Source organism: Glycine max, chromosome 8 (genome assembly GCF_000004515.6).
Source record: "Glycine max cultivar Williams 82 chromosome 8, Glycine_max_v4.0, whole genome shotgun sequence".
Classification (NCBI taxonomy): Eukaryota; Viridiplantae; Streptophyta; class Magnoliopsida; order Fabales; family Fabaceae; genus Glycine; species Glycine max.
In genome coordinates, this window is record NC_038244.2 from 10,630,387 (window position 1) to 10,655,078 (window position 24,692).

Here is a 24,692-nt window from a genome sequence, read left to right on the forward strand (position 1 = left end):
TGAATGGACAGAAATAAAATGAGGAAAAAAGGTAGTTGGAAGAGTAAACATACTACATGGGAGTTTGGAAGATAAAGAAAAAAGGTGTGTGATACTAAAACATAAGATTGAAGAAGGGATGAAGGAAATGAAAGAGATAAGGGTGTGTGATACAAGAGAGGAAGAATATGTTGCTGCTATGAAAGAAGGGTGCAAGAGAGAAAAGAATATTTGAAAAAGGAAAGACCATTTTTAAGTAAATAATTTTAAAAATCAGGAAGATAAGTGTACTTTGAAAATTTAGAACGAATATAGCAATAGCATTTCCGTTAGCATTATATTTATCCATAGTGATTTATTACCCCACTAATCTACCTCAAAATCAATGTAATATATAATTTTAAAATATGTGACAATTAAAAAAAGAATTATTTTATTATTATCTTATTGGTCAATTTTACATTAACATTAAATTCATAAAATATTTATTTTCTCTATTTTAAAAGACGGAATAAAAAAACTGTTTCAAAATTTAATTTCGATTTCAATTATGTCTTGTTGAAAATTCATTCAAGATCGTAATTAAATTTTTACCATAGATTAGGAGTAGAATGAGAATTCTAATATCAATTCTTATTCTCATAGAGCCTACAGTGGTTTTGCATATAGATGATTGATCCATAATTCAATTATTCCTATAGGCTCTGGCAACGAGAAGAGACAGTGTTTTCCTCCCAAAAGAGCGAAGTGTCATTTCCACCACCAATAATGCAAAGAAGAGTCTCGTCGGAGAAACCACTTAGCTTGTTGTCGACAGCAATCGAAGGTCACCGGAGGTAGTGACATTAAAAGGTTTATTCGGTTGTGGTTGGGTACCAATAACATCATTAAAGTATAGTAACAATTCATGGTCCCGGTTCCTCGACAAACTTCATTACTGTGTCGAAGTGAGAAGCCAAACATGTAAGTTGCAAGGCTAGACAGAATGTCTTTGAAGAATTACAACACAATTTGTACTTAGCGGTAATTAATGACCAGTAAAATCCATCCTAACTTATAACGTTTGTGACAAATGAACATTAGTCAGTTAAATATTACCAGTAATTTATACTGTACTTGCTAAAACTGTTGATATAGTTCATTAAAAGTACTGAATAATAACACCAAAGTAATTTAAACTCCTGATCACCCGTTCCCATTAGCTGAATCCCAACCTCCCTAACTGTCAGAAAATTGCAAATGGAAGTAGATGGTTGATAATGTTTTAATTATTGTCGTATATCACACACACACACACACATTGCATCCCTTTGGTAAAAAAAAAGTATACAAATCATATTTGTTTTTTTCTTCTTTCTAATATTTATATGTGCAGATGCTCGTTTCTTTTGGGGGATGCCACGTAGGAGGAGAATCTCTGAAACGTTTATTATAAGTTTATTACTAATCTGCTGCTAGTGCTAGGGTGAGAGCGTGGAAAGAGAGAAGATTCTTAACTTGAGCATGTAGGACGCATGCTAAGCCTGTAAAGAGTAAAATAAGCTGATATAAACAAACTTTATCCCCTCATCACGGAATCCTTTTACCAACTTGAAGATGCAATGCTAAGTTCCGATCTCGTTCACATTCCTTTTGAACGCTATTAAAAAAGAGGGAATTTGAGATTAAAGTGAGGGAATTCAATTCAATAAAATTGAAAGGTTAAGCGGTGGCCGATTAGGGTCTGGAAGGATTCCCAATGCTGATGGTGTGGTCATGGCCCCCAATCCCAATCAGGGATATTTATTTATTATTATTGTGGGCCTTTTCTTTTCAACTTATTACGTCCGTTTTTTTTTTTTTGGCAGCGTTAACTTTGTCTTCGCGTGCTGAGAATCAAGAATAAGAATATAGATTTGATTTTGATGCATCTTCCTTTCTATAAGGCTATAACTATTCTTTCTTTATTGATTGCACCTTTTGGATGGAGAAGGGACGGCCTCCCAAATTCCTTATCTCAACCCCACGCCATATCATAGACCTCCTTCCATTCTGTTCTTACGCATTCGGTTTCTCCCTTAATTTGTCATTTTTTCTGCAGATGAAAATGACCTTACTACTCTCACATTATTTACTCAATTATAATAGTTTTACATTATTAATCAATCAAAAATTATTATTGACATCAGCTACCATTTCTACAAGTGATAACACTTATTATTTTTAACCATCAAGTTATTTAAGATTTAAATCCTGATTTAAAATATAAAATAAATTATATTAAGAGAAAAATATCTACCTTATAGTTTTCAATAAAAATTAATTATTAATTTTTTATTAGCTTATGGATCCAAATCAATGTCATCATTGATATGATTTTTAATATATAAAAATATGTTGTTTTATCAATGTAGTTGAGATATATGTTAAACTTATGGGTCCTGTTAACAATCATTTTTAAAATATTAGCTAAAGTATATACATTTTATTATATTTTTTCAATAAAAATTAACCAAAGTTTTTGAAAACTTGTTAATATTACTATTCTATTTTTCTCATCAACAAAACTGATAAGTATTTCACATTTATAATATAATTAAAAAATATTTTTCATCTAAATTTATTTACTATAAACAATTTGTTTGGAACTCTAAACTACGTGCATTACAATCATAAAGAAATACGTTTTTATTTAAGACTTCTAATTATTTTGGAATAGAATACACACAAAATATTAAATTTACCATTATTACATACATACACATAATATAACATGAATATGTTACAATATCAATATTCATTAAATTTCCCATTACCAATTTTCTTTTTCTACTTTACCATTACTCGTGTATAAGTTATAAGAGGCAAATCCAATTAGCTTTGAGCACAAACAAAACATGCAAGAACTTAAGGTTGAGTTTCTTGCATCGTACATAACAAACAGATAATTTTTTATGCAAAATTTGAATCTTTTTTTGCTCAAAATCCTAACTTTTTTAATGTAGTAATATTTGCTGTAAAATTTTGATAATTTATACGTACAGTTTTTAAAGTGTGTAATAAGTAGTTTTTTTTTTGCTTAAATCAAGATATTTTCTATTCGAGACAATTTTGTTCGGAACGGGTAAGATATACAATAAAATTCTCTTTTTAATTACATACCCAAAACATTTAATTAAGCTCAAAATGACCTTATGGCAATTGATTCACAAAATTAGTGGTGTAATAAGTAATAATGGTATGAATAGTCCGAAAATAAATTATAAGTTAATTAAGTTTTTTAAAAAATGTTTTTTTAAAATGTATAATTATATTAAAAAAAAGTATTTTTTTATTTAATATTAATTACTGGGATCTAAAGTAGTTCATTGAATTCGGTAATTCACCACTAGTAAAAAAAAACCCGTGGTTAACCTCTTAATGTTCTATATATTCCTTTAATTGTAGATGATCATCATGAAGATTGTTATATATCCTATTCTAGATCTATTTATATTATATTCTGAATTTTTTTAATGTCGGAACATGTATGCTGGGAATCCCAACTCTTGAATGGAATAGTTTTACTTTGAAATAAAACCGTTGACACCAATAATTTTAATTAATAAGTGAGATTTATTTTTGCTTTTCCTTTCGCAGCATGAGTTAAATGAATCTGAACTTTTCATTTGACTGCTTGAATGTGGTAGTTTTAGGAGGTTCGTAACTTGATACACAAGAAAACATCACATCAGGCATGAAAAACGCCCCTTTTTTCATTTAAAATGACGTCTTAATTAAAAAGAACAATAAAATTGGTGTTACTATTTAAATGAAAACATTTATGAGATGTTGCTTTGTTAATTGAGAGGAGAGAAAAACATAGATTAAAGGGTAAGTTATTCAAATCTATTTGAACCACCCACTTAAGTCTTCCCTTTAAAAGGAAAAGGATAATAAATTTCTTTAAAACACTGATAAAAATAAAAAGAAATTATAAACGAAAAAGCATTTATTTTATTAAAAGTATTTTATAAAATATTAAATAAATAAATACTAGCAAACGTCTTGTATGGATGAGAAACAAAGCTTGTACTAACAATTTGACACCACTCACAATGGCCAACAGATCAAACACCGTTTGCTTATATATATCAGTAAAAGTTGGCTCCCGGTAACGAATTTTCATACTACAGTTACTTAGCATAAAACAAAATTCGGTAACACCATTTAGTTCTTCTCCATGGTCCATACTTTACAAGAACATGTAAATTTTTCATATATTGGAAGGGCACTTTAATTACAGTTGAACAAGAAGTAGCTAGCCAAGACACAAGTAGAAGCCCCCAAGGTCATGCAAGTAACAAAAAACACGAGCAGACCACAAAAAGATCACTACGACCCTCTGATTTCACTGCCTAAAATTTGCAACCCTCGTGTCTCAGCAAAACATCCGCAAATGTCAAAAAATCCATTGCAGAAGCAGCCAAAGACACTAGCGAAACATAAACCTAAAAAATTACAAAACATAATAAGTACATACTAAAACCCAAAAGCAGAGCAAAACCAAACCAACCATTTGACATAACGAAAATTCACCGAGTCATCATATAGCTTCCCAATCAATCTCCACAGAAGGGAACTTCTCCAACCCAAAATTCTCCATTTCATCCCACTGATTATTAGAATCCGAGAAGTCCGAGAAATCCAAGAAAGTAACACTGGATTCAGGCGAAGAAGATTCACCAGAAAACATTGGGTTCTCGTGCTCGACCTTAAAATCCTCGAACTCGGGATAAACATATTCAGCGTTCGATTTTGCCACGTCAGACTCGACCTCTGCCAGCTCAGCAGCGTGTATCACGGGCTTCACGTCTTCGACGGAGCAACACGGCTTTTCCTCTTGTTTCGCTAAGCTTTCGCAAATAGCTTGCAGTTTGGAATCCACGGAAGAAGGTAGAGGCTTGTAATCTCCGAACTCGCCGAAAACGAAGGCTCCGTGGTGTCTTAGATGAGGAAAATTGAGACGCGCGAACTCGCCTCTGAGCTTAAACGCTGCGTTGTCGTACGCTAATGCTGCTTCCTCTGCGGTGTCGAATGTTCCTAGCCAGAGGCGCGTGCGGTTCTTTGGGAGTCTGATTTCAGCGACCCACTTGCCCCAATGCCGTTGCCGCACCCCGCGGTAGAGCTTCGTGGGTTTCGCGGCCGTGCCAGCGTGCTTCATGGGGACGCGTTTTGGGCCCAGGTGGGTTTGGGTTTGGGCCACGTGCTGCTGCTGCTGCTGAATGTGGATTTGGGCCTGAATCTGAACAATTTGGTCTGGGGTGAGTTGGTTGAGCTTGATTTGGTTGGAAGAGGGATACGAAGTGGGGAGAGAATTAGATGAAAAAGAACAAGGCTGTGATTCGAGTGAAGAAGAAGAAGAGGCAGAGAAATAATCACTTTTCATAAAAGGCTTAAGTGCTTTCATCAGCTCTTCACTATACGGATCTAGGAAATCCGCTACGATGTTGCTGCTGTTGTACATGTCTATAGCAGTTCCCATGTTTTACAAGATGACAAGAACAAGTTGAGAAAACCCAAAAATAAGGGAGGGAGGGAAACAAGTTTTTAAAATTATAAATAAAGCCTGTCTCAATTCCAAAACCAGAGAACAGGGAGGAGAAAACTCAAGACTTGCAAGTAATTGTTGAGAAGGAGAGAGAGAGAGAGGGATGAAGCTAAGAAGTGGGGGTGGGGTATAAGAGAATAAGAGGAAGGAGAAGGGGATTTTGATGTCACTTTTGTTTGTTTTTTGAGAGGCCTCACTTTGTGAGCTTGGCTCTTGCATTGCCATGGTGAGCCATGCTTGGTTTATATACTCATGTTGATGAGGTGGAAGTTGCTTGCAATAGTCTCTTTGATGATTCACTTGCCGCGTCAACTTCAATAATGCCTTTATTCCGTGATGGTTATCCTATAGGAAAAGGCCACCTAGGTAATACCTCATTCGTGACTGCCAAATGTCCACCCAAACAGTTACCTTACACGTGTCAATCATGTGCTGGCCATACTTGTCTATTAATATATATATATATATATATATATTTATTATTCAAAAGTAGCATTGTTCCTCTACCTCACTTTCTTGAGAGAAAAAACAAAATGAAATAACAACATTAATATTAATATCATCCTTATCTTATCTAGCATTTTTTAAATAGTTTAAATATGTATTTTTTAAAAAAAAAATTAATACACATAATTGTAGTTGATAATATGATAGAAAATGTCCGTCTCTTAAATAAATATTAGTACCTTCAAATGAAAACATCCTCAATTAACCTAAAAAGGTAAAATTTATGGTTTCATCCTAATTCTTAATGGCATAAAAAATCATACTCCCTTAATACCAAAAAAAAAAAATACTCCCTCTATTTCAAATTTATTGATGTTTTTCCCTTAAAAAATTCATATTGATGGCTGTCTTTAGTTTTTAATAAAATATTAGAAAAATTTCTTACAATCTTACTCCCTAATAATAGTTTTTATTTTGGAATAGTTAATAATACATTCATAAAAATCAACACTTACAACTATATAAAGTTGGATATATGGATCACACTGTGTCATTGGACTAAGTTAAAGAATAAAATTTTAACATATTATTTAGCATGTGATTCTTTTCGACAAATAATTTTAATGTCTTTGAACTCTTTCTCAACGAGAAAGTTACATCCCCATATAAATGTGAAGTTTTACTTTCTAAACCCAACTATAACTTATACTTTTACACTTTTATTCTTTTATTTCAATTATTTTAAATTTTAAAAATAATTTTAAGAATATTTAAATATAACGAAATGTATTATGAAATATACTAATGAATAATATTTGTAATTGTTGTATTCTTACTTAGGAATGTGATTTTCAAAATGTAATATAATACATTGAAACAAATGCTCACTGAAAACAAACATTTATATATTTCCATGAATTAACATTGTTTAATTTTTTTAACTTTACATATGAAAATAAATAGTGTTATATTCTCCTACCAGTCTTTCTATAAAATTTTCAAATACTATATGAATAAAGTATTAAACTAGAAAGTAAAATACTTTAAACTTAAAAGTATAAAACACATTTAATACTTATTATATTTATGAAATAAAAATAATATTAAAAACGTGAAAAGGTATTAACGGGATTAGATTTAGTGGAAAGAATTATTCTTTCATAATAGCGTGATGAATCAATGCTTAAATTTTTGCTAAAAAAATATTTATATTTAGAATTGGATTATATTTAAAAAAAAAAAAACTTGAGATTCTCATGGTTATCTGAACAATAAGACAGTGGAGTAGTGTAGAGATTGGGTCATGAATTGCGGCGGCAGAATGTTTATTGTTGACGACGAATGGTATGGTAAGGTAAGATCCCCATCGCATACAATTTGCAAACGTACGTCTCTGTAGAGGGCAAGTGACTTTTGGTTCTATTCCCTTGGCCTTCGCCAAAGGTCACCATGGACTCTTTTCCATCACTCTAATTTCTAAACGCAACACTGTTTCACATTTTCTTTCTTCTTTTTTTCTTTTTACCACCCATATCTAAATAATTCTTCCCATTATTTTGGATGCAGCCAGATAGGATTACTGTTGCTTACTAATTTGTGAAATTGATCATTTAATATAAATATTATATACACACATATATTAATCTCAGGTTATTTTTGTTGCTTCGAACTTAAATTATTTTTGTTGGAAATTCCTATAAATATCATACATATTTATAATTAAATAGCATAAAAATGTTTAATAACTTAATAACCCATTATCATGAGAATTTTGTATTATTACTTGCAAAGATGAAAATACATTATTTCTATTTATTTACAAATTAATGTTCTAAAATATATTTATGGTTAAAAATATTTTTCTTTTGCCTGATCATAATAAACTTTTATACGCATGATTAAAATATTTACGGCGGAAAGCACTATCAAAAAAATATTGTTCTTGGTAAGGACGTGAAGCATAAATGTCCAATTTCAATTCAGTATTATTTTAGTCAAAACGTTGACAAATGCATGTGGGGCACCAAGCATCACCCAATTTTCTTCATTTAAGTACATAATGCCATTAATTATCTCTTATTTTATAAATCCAACTATTTTGATTTTTCTTATGAATAAGAGAATTAGGTACGATAATTAAATTTAAACTTGTAAATATTCATCTAACTTGACTTGATTTTGATACATGTGTGCATATTTTTTGGTATACAATGAGTTGACGACAACAAAGTTAAAACTTAAGATTTTGTACATGTAAACTATTTATAATATGTTTATAAGAGATAAATATATTATAAAATCACATTCTCCTATTTCATTTAACAGTTCATTCTTTGACTTTCACGACCCCTTTTATTTTTTTAATGTTTGAGTTTTTAAAAATATGAAAGATTAAATATACATGTTTTAAATTTATTCAAAAGTGACATTTCCTAATCATAATATTCTACGACGACAATCTTAAAAACATTGCATATTGTCTTATATTATTATAAAAAATCAGCGAGCTTTGGACAAACAATCTACATTTTAATTTTCTTAAAGGGTTAAATCAGATGAAGGAGAGAAAGAGAATATTTAGTTGATAGTATAAGGTGTAGATATAACTGTACTGCAGTGACTAAATAGCTAAAAAATGATCATCTAATACTAGTAATTCACACAAGAAAAGATATGAATATTTCAACTTAGGAATAATTATGAATTGAATTTACAAAAAATCAGAGTATAGACATTCTATAGCAATGGTTATGTGGGGCCTTGTTTGACGCGCTCACACGTCGATTCCTACGTGGATATCACTTTCAAGGAACGCAAAACAACTCTCTCGAATCGCACCAACTACTGCGACGTGCTTGTTCTGTTCTGTTGCGTTTGCGTAGTTATAGTTCATTCTCTTTCAAAACCATTTCAATTTCATAATCATGTGCTTCGTCTACCACAATTTTGAGAGCTGACTACGACATTTTTTTAAAAATAAGCCAGAGAAAGCGACTTTGACATGTGTGCCAGATAATATATCAGCCCAATGAATGAGCTTTTTCCTATAGAAAATGCCAAAAATTCCCAACTCTTTATCAACTAATCAAAACTACAACTACGTATTTTAATTAGAAAACAAATGCAAAGTGATTTAGTGCATCCAGGACAAAAAATGTTTTTATTATGGAAAAAATAATATGTATTGGGTAGCCCCCACTATTTTTTAGTCTTGATAAGCATGCTTTATAAACACGAGTTATAAAAAATTAGAAATCATTCACATGAAAAAGAAAATTTTAATTATGATAACATGCCATCATGAAAAAATTATATTACTATTTAATAGTAGTAATATATATTTTATTATGAGACAAAAATTATTTTATCCTATCATTCAATCATAACTTATCATATATGATGAAATTATTAAATTTTATGATAATTATTTTAAAAATTATATCAATAAGAATTTAAGATTAAATGAAAGTTTAAAACTATTTTATATGATTATTAAACTCAATTATTATTGTTTTTAATATATCTAATCATACATAAATTGACAAATTTATCAAATAATAATATGTATTAGAAGAGAATTGTATAATCTGTTTATACTAATAATACATTCAAATTAATGTTTTTTAATCTAAATGCTAACCAATACCTCGAGATGCTAGTAAAGAAATACAGATACATAAAGTTTTATGAAAAAGTACTACTAACACAGCTTCTCATGACTTTGAACATAATTTGACTGTGATTTTTAATTAAAAAAAACATTTTCTTTATTGAATCCATAACCTCAAGGTATTGGTAAGTATTTTTTTTAAAGAAAAAATACTTTAGGTGGAGAGTTAAAATTTGAGATAAATACATATATAATTTTAATAATACTAAATCATATTAAATAACTTCAAAATAAGTATTATATTTTTTAGAATAATAAGATTGGTTCAAGTTTTAAAAAAATCAAAGTAAGAATATTGTTAAAAATAAATTCTTATGAATGATACTCTTGAAAATTTTAACTGGCTTGCCTAAATCAATTTGAAGTTTAAACACATCTTTTTTTTTGCTATGATAATCGAAGTGACAAGGAGATCAGGTAATGATTATTCATGACCAGCAATGGTGATCAAACTGCCAAAGTAGCCAGCCACCATTAATGGTCGACAAGGTAAGACTATATTTCAACATTGAAGTCGTGAGCCACCCTTAACTGCAGTTAATAGAGGTGAAAGAATTTCATTATTAATTGGCTGTAATGGTTGGTGGCTGAATTTCGGAATCTAGTAAAAGTAAAAAATAATACAACAGTGTTTGATTAATTGCCTAACAATAAGAGCAAGTGCTTTAGACATTTCATATGTCAAAAATACTTTCATGTCATGAGACCAGAACAAACTCGACCCTTTAGAAAGAAAGTTTAGAAAGTTATGGTAAATATTATTTAAGAATCAATTTTGAATGAGTATCGTTTTTTTTACATATTATAACAAGAAAATATTCCCACTTACAAATTCACACGAAAACAATATTCTTAGTGTTTTATGAAATGTTCAAGTCTAACCGATTTTACCTATTTTGAAATTAGAGTATATGCTCTCTTGGTCAACATCATACCATTTCGATACATATTTCAGTTTTAATTTGGTTTATAATTATTTTCTTCTGCTACTACGATAAACACTGAATTGCTAAAAAAGGTTACAACTTTTCCTATTTTTTCTTTTAAAATGGAAAAACGTAAACTATACATGTCAACCTGAATCATATTCGGACCACACTAATGAGTAATGATGTTAATGAATTGTCAAGTTCGTAGTTGTAGATCTTCTAAATTGTTTTTTTTTTTTATAAAAAAAAAAAAGAAATCTTCTAACTTGTCAAGAATGGAATCAATGATTGTCATAATCCATCTCCATTAAGTGCTAATACTGGCATTTTAAAAAAATATTTATCCAGGTCTATACCAATTATCATAAGCTCCATTTTGTTGGAAAATTTATGAATTTTCAAGGAAGTTGGAGTAAAATGGCTCATAATGAAATGGGATAAAAACTCAACAAATGAAATAAAATTGAAGGGGTCACTCTATCATTTAGTTGTTCATGTAGTTTGGTGAAGAAGGGGCAATGGAATTGAAGCCATTTCTTTCTAAACATACTTACAAGTTGTAACCAGTCAATTTTTCCTTGACAGTTCCTCCTTTGGCATGCTTCCAAACATGGGAGGAGTCGTTCACAGGGGGCATGGGCCGGGATTAGGGGATGTTTCTATTTTGGTTTCATGTATAGACCCAATAAATAAATGGGAAGTAGTTGCCTAGGAAGGGAAAGAGTTAACAGGTAGTGGTAGAGTCTCTCGCACACAAGACAAAGTCATCTCTACCTAAACTAATCCAAAATAAACAAACGTTGGATGTGCATTATTTTTATATTTCCTTGACATTGTGCTAGCTCAATTATGAGGCATGTGGGGTTTAGATAATATTGTCTAATCATTTGAATAAATTGTTCTTTATCAATTCATAACACCCATTAAACAATAGCAATGCAAGTTTTAGAAAATTATAACTTAAAATTATTTTAAAAATGGAAATGCTAGAATAGGAATATATTTAAATGATAACCACTACAAAAACTATTATATGAATTTGAACGAATCTTACACGTTATAATGTTTTTAGATAATGATCTTTATTCTGTCTGATTTTGTTATAATATTATTCTTTTTTTTTTTTCAATTTGTTTGTTTTCTTCGTAATACTGATTTTTAAGACAACTCCATCCAAACAAATTTTGTGTAGTTAAACATACAATGTTGCATAGTGGAAAAATAGAATTAAATGCCAATTTCATCCTCAAACTATTACGCTTTCTGCTAAATAGTCCCTAAAATTATAAAACTATTTAAGTAATTCCTAAAATATTGAAATATATTATCAGTCCTCTCTCTCTCTCTCTCTCTCTCTATATATATATATATATATATATATATATATACACACACACACACACAGATATATATCATCAGTTTAGCTTCTAATTTGATGATCATTTAAGAGAGAGAACAATCCCTAAAGGATGTTTACTGTGGAAAAATGCCTAGGTGAATATAGCTTTTCTAGAGTTTAATTGAGATTTATGGAGCAAAAAAAAGTGGGTCACGCTGATATTTGATTATTGGATCAATTAAAATTAAAATTTGGCCCACTTTAATAGAGATACGGACTTGCCAAATAGCGGGCATCAAAAAGGAAAGCTAAGGCGCGTTTGTTAAAGAGATGAGGAGAGATAGATAAGAAATAATACAAATGAATCTCACCATTTTTAAATTCATTTTCACCTTATTTTTCCTCCATCAATCCCCTGAATTTATTTCCATCCTTAATTAATTCTGTATGGTAAATCGAACAGAGCCTAACTACTTATCAGGCCTAAAAGTTCAAGCTAAAAAGGGTTTGCGACAGAGAATTACTAGTCATTTTTATATAGATATATTTTGATAAGTTGTAAAATATTTGCCAATTGTTTTATATTTTCACGAACTTGATACAATTTAATTTGAAACAAATACTCTTCATCCTTACAATTAATGACTCACAATATAGGACATTCACACAAATATATTCATTGTGTGTACTGCAACAATAAATGTGTATACTTACCTGCATTTTCCAGTGCTTAATGAAAAGAAATTGTTAATTTTTTTTTCACTCGAACATTTTCCAGTGCTTAATGAAAAGAAATTGTTAATTTTTTTTTCACTCGAACAAACTAACGTGGCAAGGTGTATTCCTTCATTGTTGAGAATCGTTTCTTATATATAAGAAACCATACCTAACAATTAAAAAAATGATTTTCTCATATATAACAAATATCTAATTATTAAAAAAATGATTTTCTCACATAAAACAAGTTTAACACGAGGGAAAATAATTGTCCAAGAGAAGAACGGAGAACATAAACTCGTTGAAGAACCACAATAAATAAAAAAACCATCAAATTTGAAAAAATAAAGTAATTTTAATTCATATTCAAGCAAAACAGTAAAGGGGAAAATCAAACGCAGTAAAGATGACGATAGACACACCATGACGAAGGTGTTGATGCTAGACATGACCATGGCCGAAGGTGTTGATGCCAGAGAAGGTGATGCGAGACACTACCATGACCGAAGGTGGTGACGCGAAGTGAAGGTGAGGCCAAACGAAGGTGTTGCGGTGGTGGCCAGAGGTGTTGACGATGGCGAAGGTGACGTGAGACGAAGGGACGATGGCAGAGAGGAAGAAGATGGATAGGAGCAGAGGGGGAAGCTTCTAGAATTGAGGAAGAGAGAAAATGTTCTCTCGAGAAGATAAAAAGGCACGGAGTGGGTAGGTGGTGAAGTGAGGAAAACCTTCTAGACCCTTTGTGAATGTGGGAAGACTTTGGACGATTTGGAACATCCATTTTATTAATGAGGATGAATCTGGACCATTGAATAACTTAAGTAATTAATGGGAAAGGATTTTGAACATTGATGGAAATGTTACTATTGTGTATTACCGTTGATATGAAAATGATACTTCACTGTGCTACACTATTCACTATAAATTTGTGCATTGTTGAACATGTTTTGCACAATTCTTGTAGTGCTTATTTTTTTGTTGCTATCAAATGTTAATTTTTTTTATTCTCTCTGAAATGGATCTCAATTAATATAATTATCAATGTTACTATAGTTATTTTCAAAATCAATCACTCCCTACTAGTGAAAATTCTCAAAATCCACCGCAATATGTTATGTATCGACCAACCCATACCATTGAAAATTCTCAAAATCTATCGCAATATGTTATGTGTCCACCATCATTCCCTACTAGTGAAAATTCTCAAAATTCACCACAATATGTTATGTATCCACCACCCCCACACATGTGGTATATACATCCTTCATCCAATGTAGAACCACCTACTAATGGTAGTTCTCAAAATCCACAAATTTATAGTCAACCATCAACTCCCACCAACTCAAACACGTGTTATAAGCATTTTTTATCTAATATTACGCTCCCTAACAATGAAATTGAATCACCCATCCGTGTAGACAATATTCAACTAAACGAAGGAGATCAAAATTCAGGTGGAAAAAAAAGTCATACCGCATTCTCGATCACCAAGACACCAACCCATAGTTGACCATTTCTTAACTAAACCAAAAAAAGCGAGCATCAGACTGACTTACTTTTACATTGACATATCCTACAATAAAGCAAAATCAACTGCATGATCTTAAAAAAATCCACGTTTCCTCAAGAAATTCCCGTGACATTGACAAACAGGCCTTCATCCCATGAAATGGGAAGTCCACAAGGCTGACTATTTTAATGGCGGAGCGCTCCACTAGGCGCTATCTTACGATAGAAACTGTTTAACAAACCATGAATTCCATCCTTTTTGCAGCTTAAGACTGTCTAAAGACAATTTCACATACCCAGCACCCTTCCTATTCAAGCTAAAGAGTTGCACATCATTGAAGAGAGTTTTAAAATCGTTGTTGCCAAACATTCATTGAAACCAATCTTAGGATTGAAAAAACTATGGACCAAATAACTTTGAGCAGCATGTAGCATAAAATCATCTTTCAGTCCCCTCAGGGACATCCCAAAACACGCAGAATAGTTATCCTCCAAAGCAAGTACATTCAAATCATACAAGAGGCGGTGGAAACAGATGATGTGGCAAATGTACACATATACTTGCAGGTATTCTATAGACACCAAGTTCAAAAAATATACAGATGAAGTTAAAGGTGGGCGAGCATATGCATGTTAATTGAAATTTAGAGACAAAAAACTGATGTGCAAAGCAATCTTACAGGGAAAAAACAGATTGAAACAACTATTGATTTTGATGATGGCTATTGTCATTCAACTCAAGATCGGTTTTGCAGTTCTCTCTCAAATTTTTAAGTGTCTCAAAGCTTGTTTCCTGAAAGCAAAATCAAATCATTAAAAGCATTAGGGGGGGAAATGGAAACAATAAACTGGGATACAGATCAGAGAAATTAACCTTCATGACATAGCATATCAATTACTAAATAAATATATGCCTACAATATTTTCTAAAAAATGGCTTTTACAGAAGCTATCTTTGACTAAAATTGGTTGAGCCCAAAAAGAAAATAGAGAATGAGAAAATCAATAAATTGGAATTGATAAAAAATGAGAAAGATATAAGAAACTGCGTGATACATGTTCTATATATAGAACTTACAAGTAACTAACAATTAACAAATTAACCAATCAAGCTAACTAGTCAATTAAACCTCAAACACTGCTCCCCATATGCAACAAAAAGTTAACATTTATTTATATAATCAAAAGATCCAGAGGAGTATGCACTCAACATAAAAGAAAATGGATACTGCAAAAAACACAGAATTCAATTCAGAAACATGGCAATGGAATTTAACATTTCAAGTAGGATTGAAATACTAAGCCCATGTATGTAAGTGATAGCATTGAAAACTCACAAGTTGGCTACTTTCTTGAGTATACATATTCTGCATTTGAAGAAAGAGAGACTTCCACTGATGCACAAGGGACAATTCTAACTTCAATGATTCCTCACTTCGGTGCTGGTCATGCATGACTGTATTCTCTAATCCAGAAAACTTCTGAATGATCATTTTTGCTTCTTTCTGACTCTTCTTTATAGCTAGCAAAAAGGAAGAGAGCTTAGGGGAAAAAAAAAAGAATCTGATGGAAGCAGAAAAATATAACAATACTTGAATATAGCAGAACAAAAAAATCTAAAATGATTTGTAGAACTTACCACTTAATCTACCTTTGGCATCCTGGTAATGGAGATCCGACCAGATATAACCAGCTAGTGATCAACATAAGCAAAACACATTCATTACATACTAAGACAAAACACAAATTTCCCATAACAAAAGGACAAAACATAAACATACTTCCTTAGGTGTTTTAGGAGTTGCTCTCCAATAGTAATCTATGTTGACCTCAAATGCAAATCTTTATCACACATATTATCAAGGTAAAACTCTAATTTTGATTAGAGAACAGTACCAAAAATACTTAAAGAACTGCATCTATAAGGAAAATGAAATACTTAAACGTATACATGGAAATTGTTACTACCTTTGGAGCAAAAGGAACAAGTGCAAGATTTGAGGTCCGCAGCTTCAGTAACAGAACTTGAGCACGGTTTCAATCCCAGAAAATTAGAATCATTAGAAACAGAAATTGTTGGCATTTGCTCTGCCCCACACTTGGGAGATCCCAAATTCTCAACGTCACAAATATCTTTGCCACCACTTTCAACCGCACGATCAGTGGCAACAATTCCGTCCCCTTCCTTCCCAAATTTAAAATTCTCCAAATCCAACGGATTCTGCTCCTCCATTCCCTCCACGGTCAAACTGGGATTTTGAAACGAGTGCAAAGTATCATCCGAAAACGGTAACAAAATGGTGTGTTTTTCTTTTGGTTGCAACAGGACCTCGTTGTTAAGGTAGGCATGTGCTCCGAATTGCATTTGGCTTTTCCCTTTTGCTAAATTTTCCACCCCTAAGCGAATTTTCTTGGTGAACTGCAAGTCCCCACCGTCGCCGGAAACCAAAGAAAACGACCTTTTGGCCGGGAGATTCGTGACGTCCGCCAGATGGGGACGGGTTTTGAAAATCCCGTCGCCGAAATTATCGTTGCTTCCCATGAAATTTTGGATTTTGAAAATCTTTAACCGAATCGGCGAATTGCTTTAAAAAGGAGGGAGAAAAGAAAAAAACGAATTGGCAAGATTTGTCAAATTTGAAACCCTAACGTTAAGCGGCGTGAAATGTTGTACCTACGCGCGGAATTAAGGAACAGAAATAACAAGAGACTACATAGAAAAAGAACAAAAAGAAAGAGAAGAATTGGGTTAAGATGAATTGACCTTGTGAAATGGAAGGAGACACGACGGAAGCGAAATTCGAATTAGTTGGGATTAGGGTTAGTGAGAGAGAAAAGGTTAGAGAGTAGGGACACTCAGTGTTTCTGAAATGAGCGCGAGAAGAATGTGAGTGACGCATAGCATGCCATAAATAAAAGATTTAGGGGCGGGTAAAAGCGGGTTTTCAACTTTGAATTTTTCTTTTTCGAAAAATACGGCGCGGCAACTAAATTTAGGGCCGGATCATCGGCCCAATGGGCCAGGCCTACTATCGACCCCGTAAAGTAACAACGTGGCCCCGTTGTTTGACCAGGGCTGCAAGTAGAGAGAGATTAGTCCGCAAGTCTGATTTTTGCCGAATTTCTATAACCATAAAGTTAGTTTAATCATGATCTCAACTCACTTAACCAATGAAGAAATTTTATTCAATACTCCTCCCGGTTTCTATTATAATAAAAACAAATTAATTTCACACATTAAAAAATTAATTAAGTTCATTAAATTGTGTTAATTCTAAAATAAAAATGTTTTTTTTTTAAATTATTCTTTATTGATACTTGATATTAAATATATAAAAAAATGATCCTATTAAATGAAGAATATTTTAAAGATAACCTTATTAGATAAAGCAAAGTTAGTTACTTTTATTTATATTTGAGATAAAAAAAATTGTTTGCTTATATTTGAGATTAGATGGAATAATATAGATGAAAACATGTATTTTTTTTTTCTGACACGAGGTGGTGTGGACTGATCGTGCAAGCACAAAATTAGTTATTTAATGGCAATAAGCTACATAGATAAAAGATGCCGTATGGGCCATAACTATCAAAGTCATCATTCAAAGGATAAAAGAATAAATGGTTTTATATAGCTTTAAATTTCGTAAAATATAAAATCTGCGCATATAATCATATAAACAAAAAATCGTGTTAAATCCCGAATAACTTAAACATTTATTAATACATAAATTTAGAATAAATATTCATATATTTTTAAAAATATATTACTATTATATAGGAAAACCAAAGTAAACTAATTAACACAGTACGTACTACTGTAACATTCATAATACTACTAACTTAAAAAATAATTATGACGACAAATTCTGGGGAAGATTTGATTTTGTTCCGTTATTATCAGTCACGAGTGATCATCGCTTGAAAGCCACGTTATCGATTATGACCATTACCGATTCCGCATCGCCAACACCAAACAAACAAACACCCCTTATGTATATGATCGCAAATGATTGATTGAACAATATTTTTATCAACACCGACTTCCTTCTCCAATTCCCACCAAACTCCGAACCAGAAAGGCGAATCCAGAGACTAACCCTACACCTAAACCCCGTTGCATTCGTCGTCACGAAGCTGAGCGTGGACATTCAGGAGAAGGTGTTCGATTACTTCAACGCCCGTTGAGATCTCGAAAGACGAGCATCGTGACCTCTGCATGAAGCAGTTAACTGGACTCGTCCGAGAAGCCGGGATTCGACCCCGCCAAGTACTTCGCCATTTTGGAAGCCGTTGGGAGCGTTGACATGTCGCTCGGGATCAAAATGGGGGTCCAGTATAGGTACGCCGCAACTTAATTTACTACTTTTCTTAATGTTGAACATAAATTTATTTTTTTCTTAATTAGTGTAAAAAAAATTGTTAACTATTTTTTTTAATGGGCAAATGTTAGTTTTTTGTTTGCAGAGGGTCTATCCTTCCCCCTTTTTTTTTTTTAAGATCTAATGACACCAAAAAGTAATGAGAATTTAGTTTTATCATGTAGCCTTTGCTGCTGTTATGCCAACGGATACTGTTTCAATGGCCCACGTACAAAAACAGTGTCTACCACAAACCACCAGTGAAGTAAGTATCTCAGATTCTACTAACAAAGCAAAGCAACATAGTCTTTGCTAGTCATCATAACATGTACTGAAAGCTCATTTACAGACACTTACACCCCATTTTTCATCTCACGATTTTCTTTCTCCAACAAGGACCATGAACATTCATGTGTTTAAAGTTTTTTTTTTTTGGTGTTTTTTTCATATATAAAAATTAATGTCAAGCTAGCACAGCAGAAAAAAAAATTTATATACTTGAAGAATTAAAATTTTTCGGCCCTGATAGTTCTGCAATTATGGTATGCATTTCGAGCTGATTCACTTTTTTGCCGGATATCTTCATACATCTTCAATGATGCCTCAGAAAATTTGGTCAGCCGATCAAGAACCTTTGTTAATCTTGCATGTATGCAGCTCAAATTCGTGGACTCGTCTTCATTCTCTTCGTTAGGTTTGCTCTCGGTTTCAGTAGTACTTGCATTGACAGAATTCTGTTTCTTGAGAAGTTGGTCATTATGCTGCTCTGTCCGCAAGTGAAGATCAGACAAAAAGTTTCTGATTGTCTGACTTAGTTCCTCAGAGGGTAAAACCTTGATCCCAGCAGACCAGTCACGGCAAAGAACAAAAATAGGTGGGGCCAGAACTCGGCGAGGAGAGAACGGTCTTCTGCTCTTGGTACGCTCCCTTGGTTGCAGTATACAGTTTTGCAGCCACGCATTGACAGCTTCCACATATGAGGTGAGGCTGTTAATCCAGTTAGCAAAACTCAGACCAAAGAACTCAACTTCTTCTAGCAGCTGAGTCATTATGTCTCTGCGTGCATATCCTTGCAAGGTTCCTGGTGTGCTCCTTGAATGATATGCCAAAGAGATGGTGATGTATTGTGCATGATGACATTCAAGCATAGCCTTCCACATCCTGATCAATCTGCACAACCAGTAGTTTCCTAAGTAATTAGTAGTTAAAGCTTTAACACTCAACTGGCAAGGAATAGTCGTTTAAAGATAACAGAGAAAGTAAAGCTTCAAGGTAATAATAAGATAAAGATAAAATCCAGAACCCCTCACTTGCCCTTCTGTTAACTCCAAAAGTTGTGGCAACAACTCTTCATCCCTCATTCTCTCAATTCGTTTCGATATTGAATCAACAGAATATATAGCCACTGTTAAGCGTGAATGCAGATCCTTCACAACTGACCGGGTCTTGTCAATCACATGAGTGCCTTGATCTTTAGCAAATTGATGCCTAAGCTGGTGACATTTTCGGTCATAGTCCTTCCTTATGGATTCACTAGCCTACAGATAGCCGAACAGGAGGTCAAAATGATCGAGGATTGAAAACACAAAATTTGGAGGTGCAACACATTTAACAAGCACAAACATAATAATAAAAGAATTTGGAGGAGAGAAAGGAATAATTGAATAAATGCATATTATAGATAGAGATTTTTAACTTTTAACTTTTTTCTTTTCCTTTTAAGTAACAGTTATTTATATGGTGCAAGTAACTTATGAGGTATCACTTTGATTATTGTTGACAAATTGCATGAACCCGTCCGAGAATTGTAGTGGGATGGGTATTGAAGGTAAATTCCACTAAGATTTTGAAAAATGGAGTGTGCAGTAAAATACTGCTAGAAAAGTTTAACTCCCTTTATTTTCTACATCATATTACCTATGGATAATGAATGGAAAAAATTATTGATACTACTTCTCTAGTGAATTATCTACAACACCATTAGATAACAACTAGCCCTGAAGTACGAATTAGCACTAAAGATGAACACAATGTTGGCTATGTACTTTCAAAGACGATGAGGAGGCTTTAGTTCACCCAAGAATTCTCCAAGGACAAAGGAATCATGAATTTGCATACGTCTTATACCCATTCATTTTATAGCCAGCATCCCAAGATAACCACAATTTATGATTTCAATGTGGCAAGGCAAACTACTATTGGCATAAATGTCCAAGGAACTCAAATTGTTATTGATTTGATGTTCTAAAGATATTATATGTAAATTAGTATCCTCAGATATCAGGCAATTCATGTTCATGCAATTAAATCATGCTTTATTTAAATACTTCAGTGTTTTTCATCACAAACCCTTTACTGTTTTTTCATTTTCATGCTAATTGTAATACCTTTACTTCATCATATAGTTTTCGCTCCCAGGCATATAGTCTGTCAAGAGTGGATGAATGGCTTCCAGCAATCATACAGAATTCTTCAACAAAGTCACTTCCACTATCATCAATATCTTCCTTTGTTTTTGTAGCCAAAGCATTCCTGGATGAGGATGATCGAGAAGATGCTGTCCTTTTCCAACTAATAATTTTTTGGGCAGGCTCTGCACACAAGGGAATAAATATTAGTCCATCCTAAATATTCATCTTTCAAGAATCAAACATCAACATGCTAACAAAACAGTGACCTCGTAGTTAAATGTTAGAGTAAAAACTAACCAGGAAAAAAAATTGAAAAATATTGACACCCCTGTAGCTCTAGTTAAGGAACTTACAGGTAGACTGGATTGCATCAAATACAAAACAACACTGCATACCTTCTTATTTCCAAACTCATTACACAGCAAAACCTGATGTCAGCATAGCTTACCTTTACAACAAACCATTATTTATCCATTAACCAAATGAAAATTCAAACCTCATGAATTGAAGGATACCACCTAGATTACTGCATGTTATTCCAGAAAACAATTACCTTAATCCAAATGGTAAGAATCATATTTATCACCAAACTTAAAACATTCAGCAAACCATACACAAAATAGAAATTAGTTATATAAATTACTAACGACAGCTTAAATTTTAAGCTTGTGTCATGTCCAGAACAGTTTCATTTCATTTGTCAAGAAATGGAGGAACTGAATAAGAGCTGATGACGTATCTAGAAATCTTCTATAGAGTAGCAAGCCAAATTCAAAGAATAAATGGCAAGCCCAAATCATCAAGTAGTATTTAAGGCTAATCAGTGTCTATTTACAGAATTGATGCAACTTACCCTGGAAAACAGGTGAAGCCTTTCTACCGCAACAAACAGGCTGGACGGCAGACAACAACGCCGTGGTAGATGACTTCCCTATGAGAAGAAGTCAGAAGCAGATTAGTACTTCACTATTGCATACAAAATTCACATGAAGTTTAGCATCTGGAAGAAGAAGAAAAAAATCTAATTTCAAGCAATTACCTTTTGCCTCCGAATATCCAACCTTTATTTTGTTTGCCTCTAACAACCTCAAGACCTCCCTACCAGACTCAGAAGCTCGAACGAACCTATGCTCTATATCCTTTATGCTGGAGAGAAAATCTTTAGCTCTGTGTGTTATGAACTCTGAAGGATCCTCTCTTTCTGTGCACACATTTTTTCCTGGCATATTCTTCTCCCTCTTTGCACTGGACCTTCCACCAGCATCTTTGTCTGCGACAGCCCGGCTCAAACCACCTGCAGCACTTGGCAACTCCAGCTCTCGCAATTCTCCATCAACAATTCCATTTCCACCTTCAACTCCTCTTGAAACAGTAGAATGATCATTGCAGTGTGCATAAGAGTTGCCACACTCATTTCCCATTCCAGCATTGCTCAAGTTTCCACCAAACTTGTCATCCAGGAGTGGTTGCACCATGCAATGCCCATCAGAACCAACATGTAACCATTGATCACCCTTTTCTTCATCCCTGAAGTCTCTGGACTCACTACAATGCACTGCAAACCTAAAGCTCTCACTGTCCTCCCCAGGGTCAAAGAAATCCCAAGATGCACCTGACTCAGGAGGAGGTGGAGGCATTGGAACCACAGTGGACTCATCATCCAAATAGTTGTTACCAAAGGCATTGATCCTAACAGTGACAGCAGCACTACCACCTGACCTCATGTAACTAAGAGTGGTGGCCACAGGTGGCGAAAGAGGACTCTCATTGTGCAAAGGTGACTCCAAAACCTCAACCTCAGCAACATGAGAAGGTGATGATGGAGAAGGGTAACTAGTTTGAGAAGGAGTTTTGTCAGATATAGACAGAGATGACTCTACCTCTACCTCAGACTCAGCATACCTCCGGAGAGCAATGCCAACGTTTCGAAGAGATTGAATGTAGGAAACATGTGCAGCTGCTAAAGCATATCTTGAGTCAATAGCCACCTTGACGAACCTCTTTCTTTCCTTGCACAAACTTAGAGCTTCATTCTTTTCCGCTCTTGAGTTCGTAGCACCCATTTCTGCCCTTTTTATCAGTTCACCAAGCATTCATAGAAAAGACTCTATTTTGATCAACCCCCACACCACCCCATTACTTTTTCTTCAGAGCTTCACACATTCACATTCACGATCACACACAACATTCCAAGAGGCCCACTTGGAAAAGAAAAAAAAAAAAGCAAAACAAACCCAATGAAGATGAAAACTAAAATATCACAACCCTTAAAGTTGACAGCTGGAAAAGCAAGACCTCCTTGGTCAAAATGGAACCTTAATTATGTTTCAGACAGTGGCGAACAGAGTAATAGTGAGCACCCCAAGTTGCATGGTGATGCAGCAAATGAGAAAAATGAGAGACCTTAGGACTTAGGTTAGTAGGAAAGGGACAGGACCCTTTGTAAGGAAAAGGAAGACAATTGGTGGTTGAAAAGTTATTGAGTGGGTTTCAATCAGAACAAAAGAAAGAAAGAAGGAAAGGAGAAGCAATGAGGGTAGGTGAAGGTCATCAAAACAAAGCCATCAAGGGAAGCCTGAAGCGTATCAGTGTTGTTCTGGTTTTTTTGAGTGTGAATGGAATAACCTTGTTGCAGAGATTCTGCAAAGAGCAATGAGCGTTGTGCAGAGATGGCAAAAAGGTGCAGAAAGAGAAACAAACAAAAAACGTGAACGACTTACTTACTTCACTGGTGAACCTCGTTTTGTGTGTTGGCTTCGGTTTTTTTTACTTTTTCAGTCGTTGCATTGAAAAACAATTGTAAGTACATTAAATTATAATTAATTTCTAAAATTAAAGTACTGCGAATGAATCAAAATTGTGAAAACATCATTTTATTTTAAAATAATTAAATATTAGTCATTATATTTTTTTATTACGTATATATTCTCATGTACAATAAAAAACATACTCTCATATTACAAATTAAAATCAAAATATACACTTTGGTAGTTTCAATTTTCTTATTTCTTTTAATTAAATCTTTGTAATGATTTTTCTCTTCTCATTAAAAATAATTTTATATCACATATAAATTAAGACATTTATATAAATTTAAAATGTGAGTTATATATTTAAAATTATTTACTTATTATGAAATTTAATTATATAGAAATAATATTTATCGTGCATGTTAGAATTAATTAAAGAATAAATTACACTTAACAATAGTGATTGTTCTAATAACTTTAAAAAATTGATACTCATAAATTATCTATCATTTATCTTTCTTTATTACTTAATTAAACGAAGTAAAGTTATACACGTTAGCATGAAATTTTCACAATAAAACTTTGAGGGTCAATTAGAAATATTTTTAATTAAATACGAATAACTTTTACTCCCTCTTTTCTTTATATGGTGAATTATCTCATTCATTAGGATTAAAAAATATTAATTTAATTGATAGAAATAAATTTATCTTAAATTTATAAGTTTTTTTAAAATTATTAATATTTCTTTCTCTGATTTGTCAATATATTATTTTTTTTTCATTTAATGTTTTAATGAGAATATTTTTAATCTAAAAATAATTAGTATAAGAAATATTATAAATTAAATCTTGTAAAAAAACAAACATTATTTTAAACTTGTGTTTTATAAATAAAAATAAAGATAATATTACGTAAATAATATGTGATTAGAAAGAGAATATTATGTACATTTATGATTTTCAAAAAAAAAATTCAAATCAGAAATTTCAAATTTCAAAAGTTTCAGGG

The 24,692-nt window shown here is 32.7% G+C and overlaps 3 protein-coding genes and 1 long non-coding RNA gene across 4 annotated transcripts; 1 reads left to right on the forward strand and 3 right to left on the reverse strand.

Annotated features, from left to right (window-relative positions):
- Nucleotides 1–4,191: 4,191 nt before the first annotated feature.
- On the reverse strand, nucleotides 4,192–5,763 carry LOC100818839 (ethylene-responsive transcription factor). The gene has a single exon (NM_001358349.1). It carries the CDS (start codon nucleotides 5,480–5,482, stop codon nucleotides 4,544–4,546), a length of 939 nt encoding a protein of 312 aa, NP_001345278.1. The 5' UTR covers nucleotides 5,483–5,763; the 3' UTR covers nucleotides 4,192–4,543.
- Nucleotides 5,764–14,643: 8,880 nt separating this feature from the next.
- Nucleotides 14,644–17,052, reverse strand: LOC100819376 (uncharacterized). The gene is made up of 4 exons (XM_003531312.5): nucleotides 16,128–17,052; nucleotides 15,799–15,852; nucleotides 15,497–15,681; nucleotides 14,644–14,952 (listed from the first exon to the last, which is right to left on the reverse strand). The coding sequence occupies exons 1-4, from the start codon at nucleotides 16,699–16,701 to the stop codon at nucleotides 14,863–14,865; spliced, it is 903 nt and encodes a 300-aa protein (XP_003531360.1). The 5' UTR covers nucleotides 16,702–17,052; the 3' UTR covers nucleotides 14,644–14,862.
- A 976-nt stretch (nucleotides 17,053–18,028) lies between these two features.
- LOC106799729 (uncharacterized) lies at nucleotides 18,029–18,925 on the forward strand. The gene is made up of 2 exons (XR_001389466.3): nucleotides 18,029–18,501; nucleotides 18,706–18,925. It is a non-coding gene; the product is annotated as an uncharacterized lncRNA (long non-coding RNA).
- On the reverse strand, nucleotides 18,679–23,643 carry LOC100789264 (protein ALTERED PHOSPHATE STARVATION RESPONSE 1). Its single transcript, XM_006585221.4, has 5 exons — nucleotides 21,971–23,643; nucleotides 21,785–21,862; nucleotides 20,908–21,113; nucleotides 19,835–20,058; nucleotides 18,679–19,690 (listed from the first exon to the last, which is right to left on the reverse strand). Exons 1-5 carry the CDS (start codon nucleotides 23,022–23,024, stop codon nucleotides 19,027–19,029), a joined length of 2,226 nt encoding a protein of 741 aa, XP_006585284.1. The 5' UTR covers nucleotides 23,025–23,643; the 3' UTR covers nucleotides 18,679–19,026.
- Nucleotides 23,644–24,692: the final 1,049 nt, after the last annotated feature.